This window comes from Octopus bimaculoides, chromosome 27 (assembly GCF_046866305.1).
Source record: "Octopus bimaculoides isolate indiv1 chromosome 27, ASM4686630v1, whole genome shotgun sequence".
Taxonomy (NCBI): Eukaryota; Metazoa; Mollusca; class Cephalopoda; order Octopoda; family Octopodidae; genus Octopus; species Octopus bimaculoides.
Window position 1 is genome coordinate 2,051,333 of NC_142954.1, and position 12,500 is coordinate 2,063,832.

A 12,500-nucleotide genomic window follows, 5' to 3' on the forward strand; every position below is an offset into this window, starting at 1 on the left:
AGGTTGTTGAGGGGGGAAATTCTGAAGCTGGGTTATTTGTTATTGGCGCAAATGTCGATGTGTTCGCTGAATACTATTTTTCTGTTTATCGGAATTTTGATCTGGGATCTGTGCAGAGCCATCCTTTGACATAGACTGTTTTGGGTTTGGCTTATGTATTGCTCTATATATATATAAATAATTGAAAAAATTGAAGTCAGCAAGACGGAGTACAGTTGGACATTTGTTTTTTAATCTCTACAATTCTTTCCACGCACCGTAGTTCTCCAGGTGTGCAGGTACTTGATTAAGGCAACCGCTTCCCTGCATTATGAGATCTAGTTGTGTTTCCTCAGGCGATATGCAAATATTGTCTATTCACACATGACAGATGCCCAAGCACAAACCTTGAAGTACGCATAACATTACATCGGGGCAAGTCAATTACATCGGCCCCTGTACTTGACGCGTTCTTTATTCCATTGGCCAGAAAGGAAAAACGGCAGAGTGTTATATGGGCGGGATTGGAACTTATAACTGGAAGAAATCCTTATTTCTTTATTGCCCACAAGGGGCTAAACATAGAGGAGACAAGCAAGGATAGACAAAGGGATTAAGTCGATTACATCGACCCCAGTGCGTAACTGGTACTTTATTTATCGACCCCGAAAGGATGAAAGGCAAAGTCGACCTCGGCGGAATTTGAAATCAGAACGTAGTGGCAGACGAAATACCGCTAAGCATTTCGCCCGGCGTGCTAACGATTCTGCCAGCTCGCCGCCTTACAGGAAGAAATCCTGCCAAGCATTTTGTCCGACGCGCTAACAATTTCGCAGACTAAAATTAGGATTATCAAATCATTTTATTTTCCATAAATCTTACGGATTACATTTTTACAGAAAGAAAAAAAAAGAAAAAGAAAGCGTTAAAAAAAATAAAAGATCAAATTATCGAGACCCCTTCCCCACAAAACTACCGCACCAAAGAAACGAAGAAAGATATAAAACGGGGTGGGGCGGGGAGAATTAAACTGCAGAAAGGGGCGGATGAAGGAAGTAACGGGTTGTACCTCTCCCCACCGAACAAACGGGGTGTTAAGCTACGCCTCGCAGACACGATCGCAAAAGTGTTGTCGCGGAGTATAGCTAGTGTCACTCGCTGCAACACCTACCCCCATCTCGCGAGGGACATTTTGCAGACAAGTCGCAGTTATCCCGGAGGAAAAACAAAAAATAAAAGAAGCTTAGTGACGTCATCCAAGCAATATGATGCCTCGTAAAAAAAAATTACCTTATCTTGCATTTAGCATCTTGGAAACTGTCTGCAACGTAATATATTGGCTGATAGTTTGTGATTGGATAAGTCTGTAACGCAGTCTTCGGTGGATCAAATGGCCGAATTTCCGGTTCGCTGCTAAGACAGTACTGCAATAAATAAAAACAAATGGAGAGTAGATAATATATATTTTTTATATATATTGCGACTAGAATTTAAGGGTGGCCACTGCCCAATGACTGTGAATGGTATATATATATATATATATATATATATATATATATATATATATATATATAACCGTCACGTCTATTCTTTTGTCATTCTTAAGAAAGATTACCTAGGAGTACATGAAATTGTTTGAAGATGGTTGAGCGGGATACGAGGGATATTTTCTGCTATTTCTAACAGGTCCAGTGACCACAAAGAGACATCGTCATTAATTGTTAATGATGAAAGTAATTAACAGAATTAATTATATTTACCTGTAACTCACCAAACGATGAAAGAAGTCCGGCACCATAAGCTTTTAAGTCGCCGTCCTCGCGACACAGGCCAAATTCAACGGTAAACCAGTAACACTAAATTGGAAAGGATATATAAATATATGGAGATGTAGAATAAAAATAGTTTAGTGGAAATGAATAGAATTGCCATTTCTAAAAGTAGCTCGTTGAAAGGAGATCGAGACGTGGCTTGTAGAGATGCTTCTCTCTTCTACTCTATTATTTTCCATGTGAGTCCCTTACTGCACCAATATGAGTCTTTTTAAACCAAACACTATTCAATATATATATATGTGTGTGTGTGTGTGTGTGTGCGTGCGTGTGCGTGTGTTTGTTCCTTACCATCCCTTGACAACCGGTGTGTTTACGTTCCTGTAACTTAGAGGCTCGGCAAAGGGGACCAAAGAGACCAATAGTATATATATATATATATATATATATATATATATATATATATATATATATATCTCCCGACGGTCAGCACAATATGAAACAACAACCGCAAATTTTTATCTGCATTTTTATCTGGAAAGAACATACCAAAAAGTGCTACAAAATATTGTGGTTCTACTTTACTTACGGTTGCAAGTTTTTGTACGTATTCATCAGGCGCCCCAAGACTGGCTAAACCAATCTCTTGGGAAAATTGTGCAAATGCTGGGTCTGCAAACAAAGGAACGTGACCCAAAAGTTCGTGACATACGTCTCTGGAAAAAAAAAAAAAAGAAAGTAAAATAATCATGAAAGGCGAAAATGATTATTCAATACCTTCTATCTAATATTCGTGTTCGATTTTCCTTTATAATCTTCTTGAATAAAAATAATATCTGTTCAACGGGGCTGTTATGTATTTAATGGAATAAGTACGAGAGATGACGTTTTATGTTTGTGCTTTAAGTCTTACTTATGAAAAATTTATGACTTAGTGAAAATTTCAGCGCGTGAGAGATTTATAGACATGTGTATTTGTACAATACGAATGGCCATATTAATTGCTACTGTTAGTTTCACCGGCTGAATATTGCTGATGAAATGACACGTATGGCTATCCAATTCACACTGAGTGGTAAATTTTCTATAATTCGCACACCACAACTGTGGGTAAAAGCTCATGCCTGATATTTCTTGTAAGTTGCTTCCCTTGAATAGAGCAAATTAACACACGCATGCGCGCACACACACACACACACACACACACATAAAATCATTCTTAACATCTTCAATACAGATGCCGTTGGAAACTCGTAAGGAAAAAAACGCTCAATGGTTCAATCCTGCTCAAAATGGAATATGAAATACAATAATTGAACGAATATTTTAGCATAGCTAGAAAGAAATTACTTACGGTTCGGGCGTATAGTGTGGTTTAGATGGATGCCTAATATATTGTGTGGAATGAAATACTCGGAAAGCTAAACCTGCCAGAAAATCTCGCGAGGACAATAAACCGGCAACGGGACGCAAACGAAATCCAGTACAATCTGTTATATAGTAGATAACATATAATATGATATAAAATGATTAGGAATGGCTAAATCTTTCGTTTCGTTTCGTTTTCAAGATAGGTATTTTACAATAGATTGTTGGTTAGATTGATTTGGTTTAAGTGAAATATTTTATATTCATATGCCAAATGGCATTCAAACGGCCACAATTCTTCTGCTTTAAACCTAATATATATTTTACATCATATACATACATACTTGTCTAATGGTGTAAGGCAGTCAATACTGTTGATTGCGTTTTAGTTAAAGCTACGGCTTTAAGTCTGCCCAGAGTTGCCTCTCTTCGGTATTTCCCATTGATAACGGCTAAAGAGCTAGACACATGTCTAGGAATCTGACAAGGGGCAGCACCGGACAGATGCAGTGTTTTTAACCTTTTTACCGTAAGAGAGAATATTTTCGCAATGTTAACTGTAGTGAATTTGCCTTTAGAAGTCGAAATTTGTCAGTCACAAACATTTTGTAACTAACCTAAAGTTCGCTTAGGCCTAAACACTGCTCGGCGCTGATATTGCACCACATAGATACATACATAGATACATGTCCACACATTCTTTTCTTTTATTTGTTTCAGTAATTTGACTGTGTTAATCGATACAGATCACAATTGATTTGAAAGAATTGAAGAATACCTTGAAGAAATTTGGAGACATCTTCCAACTGTGGAATATTGTTTTCATTATAGCCGCAATTGTCCATAAGCAATGGGAAAATGTGACGAAATTGTTTACACGCATGCGTCGAATATAGATTTGTGAGTTCCCTGAAGATGGTTCTCCTTTCAAAAACAAAGTATCGGAATTCGTATTTTAGCTTCTATAAAATTATTTGCTTCCATTTAAAACACAAACAATTATAATGATAATCTCGGACACAGCTATACCGCCCTCCTGTAATACAGTTTTGGAAAGGGGCCATGATTACGAGGAGGGTACTGAAAGGTTCCTGCCTTTACGAGTATCTCGAAAGACCTGGTTGGCGGCCCAACCTTCCTAGTTCCTTTACTGGGCATAGAAAAACTGAAGGACCGCTGCAATAAGTGTGTGAATCTGAGAGAGGAATATGTTGAATAGAATCATAATTAACTGATCCTCCTCTATTTTCTTTAGCCCAAAGCCAGGAACTTTTCAACACCTCCTCGTACAAACACAATATGTAAATAAATCATCTATGTTGAATAAATTGTTTATTTGTTTTCCCAGCTTATTTAAGGGTTAGATGTTTATGTAAAAATGAATTTTAGGACTCAACATCGTCTTACGTTTGCATGCGCTGGCGCTCGCGCACATTACACACGCACACACACACAATACTTACCAGGTCTCGATCTCGAGATCTGTGTATTTAATTCTTGGAATAGGTTGGCCACTAAAAGAAAAAAGAAACAAAACAAATCATTGTGCGTGTCTGAAGGTATGTATGTACGTACGTGCAGCATACATACATGCATACGTACACACACACACACACACACACACATATACATAGTCGATGGGTTATTTTCCGTTTCTGTCTACCAAATCCACACACAAGGAGTCGGTTCGAAACTAAAGCAGAAGACACTTGCTCAAGATTCCACGCAGTGGGACTGAACCCGGAACCATGTGGTTGGGAAGCAAGCTTCTTACCACGCAGCCACGCCCGTGCCAAATATAATATAATACACACACACACACACACACACACACACACACATAATCGTTAAACCAGTGCTTTCGAATAAAGATGCACTTTGCGGTATTTGTCCAGTCCGAATGCTACAAACTATCCCTTTTCATTCTTGACATCAGAAATACAATTACTCAGAAACTGGCTTGCTGAAAGCATTTTAGCAACCAAACTATTGCCCAGCAGATGCGAAATAAACCATTAAAATCAAGTGGCTTTGACTGAGAATCGAAACCTTATCGTCAGTTTGGTTGGTTGAAAATTTACGTTTTGGTTTTAATGTATTCATAGTTTATACTTACTGACGATAGTTGTAAGCGATATCAGCAAACTCTTTCCGCCTGGCTCGGTACACAGGGTCTGTAAATCCCTAGAAAATTTGTTAAGTAAAGTTGTAACGAAGAACAAAAGAGAAAAAAAAAATGTTACAGATGTGACAGAAACAGAATGGCAGCTGTAACGCAGAACGAATGAAACAGATGTATCATAGAACGTGTTACAGCTGATATAACTGTAACATAAAAGAAAATTTGGTTCATTGATTGGAAAGCAACCGGTTGGTAAAGTTGTGGCACACAATAGATTCTTGGATGTCGAATTAGCTTGGCTTTGTGGCCTGGCTACAGACAAATATTACTAAAAAACTCCTTTAATAATGTAAGCCTAAGTGAATAGACGAAGAAATTAATACACGCAGAAGGACTGTCCTGATTGCTAAACCAATGGTATACTTAAACAAGAATATATCTTCACATTTAAAAATAATGAACGCTGGTGAAATGTTCCAACTCAAACAGCAATCCGATGTAAGCCCAAGAGCCAAGAGAGCAAAATTTATGCATTTTCCTAAGGATCGGCTGCTTGCGGGTTGTAAGTTAGTCATCGAAAAGTGGGGGTAAACAAGAACGACCATGGGGAACTGATGAGAAACCTATATTATAACAATTTTATTAACAATAATTTTTTCTAATTTTGGTACAAGTCCATCAATTTTGAGGGGGAAGTCGATTACATTGATCTTCCCTATTCAATTGATGCTTATTTTAACAACCATTAAAGTACGAAAGGTCGACCTTGGTAGTATTTGAACTTAGAACTTAAAGATTCGGAAAAAATGGCCCTAAGCATCCGACATGTTAACGATTTGTCCAGCATGCGTAAATTTGAAATGCAAAAACAAATACATACTTGTGTATGGCTCGGCATGTATAGATAAAGTAAAGGGGAAGTAAGACACAACGACAACAGAGGGCTGTTTCGTTGTAATATAAACCAATAGGAGTTCTGTGTTACATGAATAAAGCCTTTTCAGTTTAAAGTGTACCATGTTTCCGATACAATGAATCATGATGAGAATCAAGGGTCATCTACATGTTCGTTCAATCGATTAGAAATAGCTGATTGGGCGCTCATGTAGAGGGTTTCTTGTTGGGGGAAATTATGAAATAGAATTGCTTACTGGATGATCGGCGTCCAATTCTGAGCCGTAGCTGAGTATCATGTTGGCAAATTTGTCCAAATCGCAAATTTTACGTGGAAACCAGGGAACTAAAATATAAAATATACAACACAGGGTTTGGTTTGGTTCCTACACAAATAGTACCAAGTGTTGATGTAGCAAATATCATTTGTTTTTTTTTTTAATGTGAAGCTCTTGCTGCTGGGATCCGATCATACACACGTACATACATATATATATGTATGTATGTATTTATGTATACGCGCATACGATAGACCTACAGTGACTTGAGTGCAATGAAAACGATTTTATTTTTTTAAATAACAAAATCAATAAAATTAATGAAAAAGAACAAAATAATAACGACAAACAATAAAATGGACAACTAACTTTCTGCTTTGTCCCCATGTTCAGCTTGCCTTGTAAGAATCTGAAAAGATGTACTCTTCTGTTTCAGAGCTTTGATGGCTTCTTTAAGTTCGTCTCCATTGTTGGAGCAAGACACATAGAAATCATAGCTTTTGTTATCTTCTCGTGATGGGCGAGACTCAATGTGATCAAGCGAGACTTTGTGATTCTGTAAAAAAAAAAATTGCAACAGAAAGAACAACAAAGAAATTAGTATATTTCACGAGCTGGCTGTTCAGATGATCGGATCAAATCGAACCCACGTCGTCGTAACCGACGGAGTGCCAGCATTTTTGTTTCGTTGAAATTGAGAACTTACCTGGAATATTCCCAAAGCTTCGGCCAGGGCACCAACTTTCTCAGGTAGGGTGAAGTAGATGCTGACGGAAGAATCCAAATCCGAAAATTCTTCGATGTAACTGTGGTGGGTCTTCAACTCTGGGTTCCTTTTCTCTCCCTGTTTATAATGGTAAAAAAGAAAAAGGTAAATTGTAGAGAAAGGAGATGTAGACTGGCATTCGCAACATGGTTATTAGCGTTATCAACAACATCCCATTCCCAGAAGCGTTACAACTACCACCACCACTACCACCATCACCCTCCGTCATCATCACCACCATGACCACCACCACAACCACTGTTTCCATCATCATCATCACCACCACCACCACCATCATCATCATCACCACCAACCTCCATCATCATCACCACCAACCTCCATCATCATCACCACCATGACCACCACCACAACCCCCATCTCCATCATCAACACCACCACCACCACCACCCTTCATCCTCCTCCATCATCACCACCACCACAACTACCACCACCACTACCACCATCACATCATCACACTCCATCATCATCTTCTTCTAACGCTTTCCCTTCCTCCTCCTCCTCCTCCTCCTCCTCCTCCTCCTCATCATCATCATCATCAACAATGCGGTCTTCCTCATCATCAGCAATTACAAAATCCCGAATGGACCTGGAGCCCTTTTAAAAAGACTCACAAATCCCCAAATACTTGAGGGTACCAATATATCTAAATGTATGTATTTGTGTTTATACAGTGATTTTAAATTTTGGCACAAGGCCGGCAATTTCGAAGATGGTGGAGTGTAGGGTGGAGGCTAAGTCGATTACACCTACCCCAGTGCTCAACTGGTATTTATTCTATCGGCCCCGAAAGGATGAAAAGCAAAGTCGACCACGGCGGAATTTGAACGCAGAATGTGAAACCAGACTAAGCATTTTGACCGGCGTGCTAACGTTTCTTATTTCTTTATTGCCCACAAGGGGGCTAAACATAGAGAGGACAGACAAAGGGATAAAGTCGATTTCATCGACACCAGTGCGTAACTGGTACTTAATTTATTGACCCCAAAAGGATGAAAAGCAAAGTCGACCTTGGCGGAATTTGAAGTCAGAACGTAAAACCAGACGAGATGTCGCTAAGCATTTTGACCGGCGTACTAACGTTTCTGCCAGCTCGCCGCCTTGTAAATTAGTATAACAAATTGTGCATTTGTGTAGGAATGAACGTGTGTATATGTTAATGTACACGTGTGTGTGTGTACGTATATGTGAACATATGTGTGTGTATGCATTTACATATCAGTATAAACAATTGGATATCTGTATGTGATCATGTATGTGCGTGCATTTATGTTAGTATAACGAACTGTGCATTTGTGGTGAAAAGAAATTGGAGGTGTTTCAAAATAAATGTTTACGAAATATTTTGAAGGTTCTACTGGCCGAATATGATCTCGACTAGCCAACTACACACCAAGGCTAACGTGAAACTAATAAGGAAAACTATTGAAGCAAGGAGATGGAAATGGCTGGATCGAGTTTGTCGCTATAAACCGAACGCATTTGTCAGGATCGTTTTGCAATGGGTTCCACGAAGTAAAAGACGTGGCCGACCAAAGGAAACGTAGCGGAGAACAATAGCAAAAGATGTTAAAAGCAGAAGGTTAACAATGGAACAAGCTGTCAAGGACGCTCTCGGTATTAGAAGATGAAATGATCTTGTTGTTGCCTCAAGTACCACAAAGCACAATGAGAACCGAATGAATGAATGAATGTGTGTGCGTATCTATATATTGCTTTCTACTATGGGCACAAGGCCTGAAATTTGGGGGAGGGGCTAATCGATAAGATCGACCGCTACTTATTTTATCGACCTCAAAAAGATGAAAAACAAAGTCAACCCCGGCGGAATTTGAACTCAGAACGTAAAGACGGACGAAACGCCGCTAAGAAATTTTGTCCAACGTGCTAACGATTCTACCAGCTCGTCACCTTAATGTGTGTCTATATATATGTATTAGTGTAATCGAGTGTATATTTGTGTGTGTATTTGTCTTTGTTTGTATGTGTGCGTATGTATGTGCGTGCGTGTGTAAGGAATGTGGTGTGACTGGTGTGAACAACTCAGCAATTAAACGAAAATGACAAATCTGTTTCTAAAAATTTAATTCTGTCCAACAGTCCAGAGCTCTTCATATCTACTCGATGGTAAAAATCTCAAGATTTCAAGTAGCAGAAGAATTTGGGATTGACATTAAATAATGGCCGGGTGGTTGAACGAGGGAAGAGAAGAAGGGAAAGGGATGGCGGATGCACGGGGGGGGGTGGAATTAGGGGAAAAGGGGTGGGAAGTGGGTGGGGTGGCAATGGCATAGCAGGAAAGATAGAGAGGAATTCAGATGAACAGATGTGGGTAGATGAATGCTAGTAAAAGTGAACGGGTATGTGTGCGTGTATGTGCATATGTGTGAGAGAGAGAGAGAAAGAGGGAGAGAGAGAGAGAGAGAGAGAGAGAGACAGACAGACAAACAGAGGAAGAGACTAAGTTTGAAGACGTAGATGTAGAGGTCTTGTACTTGTTTCAGTTATTAGATTGCGGCCATGCTGGAGCACCGCCTCGAAAAGGTTTTAGTCGAATGAATCGACCCCAGTACTTATTTTTTTTTAAAGCCTGGTACATCTTCTATTGGTTCTTTTGCCGAACTGTTAAGTTACGGAGACATAAACACACCAGCACCGGTTGTCAAGCGGTGGTGGACACACACACACACACACACACACAATTATATATACGACGGGCTTTTTTCAGTTTTCACCTACCAAATCCTCTCGGCCTGAGGCTATAGTAGGATACACTTGCCCAAAGTGCCACACAGCGGGACTGAACCCGAAACCATGTGGTTGGGAAGCAAACACAGTAAAATTAAGTAAGATTTTGGGTAAGAGCAGGGTTTGTGGAAGTGTTAGGGAGTTGACTAGAAAATTCTCTATATTGGTTTCAAATTTTGGCACAAGGCCAGAAATTTCGGGGGAGAGGCGAAGTTGATTACAACGATCCCCAGTGGGCAACTGGTATTATTTTAAGGAAATACCGCTAAGCATTTTGCCCGGCGTGCTAACGATTCAGCCAGCTCTCCACCTTCATCATAATAATAATCCTTTCTACTATAGGCACAAGGCCGGGAATTTGAGGGGAGGGGGATAGTCGATCACATCAACTTCAGTGCGTAACTGGTACTTAATTCATCGACCTCGAAAGGATGAAAGGCAAAGTCGACCTCCACGGAATTTGAACTCAGAACGTAGCGACGGGCGAAACACCGCTAAGCATTTCGGCCAGCTTGCTAACGATTCTGCCAGCTCACCTCGTTAATTATAATAATAATAATTATTATTATTATTATCTCAAATTTTTGCCTCAAGGGCAAAATTTTTAGCAGAGTTACAGTTATCATGCTATATCGTGCCGACTGGAACAATCGGTTTCGACGACCCTTATGGATAAATCAAAAACACATCTAGTCGGACATGCCACAAGACACGAAATTCGAAGTCCCAGTCAACCCAATACAAACAACTTTACACACTCACACATAAACACGTATGCACCCATAAACACGTACACAAATACACACACACACACATTCAATATGTTTACAATATGTTTGTAATGAAATAATACCATTATGACACGAAAGGAAAGATACACACTTACATTTGAAACGGTTCCGTTCATTTTCTTTGAATTCTTTAAAAATTAATAAAATTCGAAGACGGTTTAACGCTAGTAGAACTGTAAGTTCTTGCTACACAGAAAGGGTTCTTTGATTTTTCAACTCTTGTAAATAGTTCGAAGATATAAACAATATCCACAACAATAAGAACAATAACGACGATGAAGACTACGAGGATGACAAGATGAAGTCCTTAAAACCTTCACGTATGCATTATAGTTTTTTGTTGCTGTCACATGATTGGTTAATCTGACATGGGACCCCGCCCCACCCCCTCTAAAGACATCATTTATTCAAAGTCGATTGGTTCTAATGAGAACTCCTCCTTCTCGGGAAATGATAAAATAAGACATAAACAGAAAAAAAAAAAGAAAAAAGAAATCAGAGCGCAGATTCAACGTCCGCCATTTTAGATTAAAAAGAACAACAGAAAAAGGTAATGTAAAACATAACAAAATAAAGGAAAATATTTAGTGAGAAAGATAATAACAAATAATGCGAAATAAGATAATATCGGCAGTATTTAGTTATTTATTTGTTCGTTTATTTATTTATTTATTTGCGATGAAGAAGAAGAGATAAACACATAAACCCTAGCCCGCCCCTCTGTTGCATTAGGTTCTGTTTTTTCTTTCTTCTTTTCCCTTTACACATAACCCTAGCATTAACCCAAATTTCCTACTACACCATCATGACGACAACAACGACGACGGTGACAACCTCCACCGCCGCCGCCGCCGCCTCCATAGCCGCCATCACCGCCAACTCGACCACCGCCACCGTCATCATCAGAAACCAGCACCGCCACCACCGCGAATATTTTACTTTATTTATGAGTTGTTACCGTATTAAAGAATTCACGTTAGTATTAATTGCATAACATTATTGAAGGCTGTGAGCTGGCAGAAACGTTAGCACACCGGGCGAAATGCTTAGCGGCATTTCGTCTGCCGTTACGTTCTGAGTTCGAATTCTGCCGAGGTCGACTTTGCCTTTCATCCTTTCGGGGTCGATAAATTAAGTACCAGTTACGCACTGGAGTCGATGTAATCGACTTAATCCGTCTGTCTGTCCTTGTTTGTCCCCTCTGTGTGTAGCCCCTTGTGGGCTGTAAAGAAATAAGAAACGTTAGCAGGCCGGGCGAAGTGCTTAGCGGTATTTCGTCTGTCTTTACGTTCTGAGTTCAAAATACCGCCGAGGTCGACTTTGACCTTTTATCCTTTCGGAGTCGATAATTTAAGTACCAGTTGCGTGCTGGAGTCGATTAAATCGACTGGCCCCCTGCCCACAAATTTCGGGCCTTGTACCTAGAGTAGAAAAGAATAAAATAAGTACCAGTTGAAGACTGGGGGCGATGTAATCGACATATCCCCCTTCTCCAAAATGGCTGTCCTTCTGGCAAAATTTGAAACCATTGTTATTTACCTTATTGAGGCGCCCTCCGCAAAATCCCAAATTTTATCGAAGACCTTTCTTGACTGATAGAATAAATACCAAAAAAAAAAAAAAAAAAAGTAAGTAGTGGAATCGATTCATTGATTCATTCGACTAAAAGTTCTTGAAGGCGGTGGTGCCCCAGCATGGCCGCAGTCTAATGACTGAAGACAAATAAAAGATACAAGATAAGAAATATCAGCGAAACCTGTTTGC

The 12,500-nt window shown here is 39.5% G+C and overlaps 1 protein-coding gene across 2 annotated transcripts in view; it reads right to left on the reverse strand.

Annotated features, from left to right (window-relative positions):
- Positions 1-210: 210 nt before the first annotated feature.
- Positions 211-12,500, reverse strand: part of LOC106880309 (protein henna) — a 19,138-nt gene continuing 6,848 nt past the window's right edge. The window contains exons 1-11 of one of the 2 annotated variants that reach the window (XM_089343614.1): positions 10,832-11,019; positions 7,120-7,257; positions 6,783-6,969; positions 6,393-6,481; positions 5,236-5,303; positions 4,583-4,633; positions 3,898-4,043; positions 3,106-3,241; positions 2,341-2,467; positions 1,740-1,835; positions 211-1,403 (exon numbers count right to left, since the gene is read on the reverse strand). In XM_089343614.1, coding sequence (XP_089199740.1) covers positions 1,266-1,403; positions 1,740-1,835; positions 2,341-2,467; positions 3,106-3,241; positions 3,898-4,043; positions 4,583-4,633; positions 5,236-5,303; positions 6,393-6,481; positions 6,783-6,969; positions 7,120-7,257; positions 10,832-10,852 — 1,197 coding nt within the window. In that variant the 5' untranslated portion in view covers positions 10,853-11,019 and the 3' untranslated portion in view covers positions 211-1,265. Of the gene's footprint in view, positions 1,404-1,739; positions 1,836-2,340; positions 2,468-3,105; positions 3,242-3,897; positions 4,044-4,582; positions 4,634-5,235; positions 5,304-6,392; positions 6,482-6,782; positions 6,970-7,119; positions 7,258-10,831; positions 11,020-12,500 lie in introns of those variants that run through there. The other variant, XM_089343613.1, reaches the window with a different exon arrangement.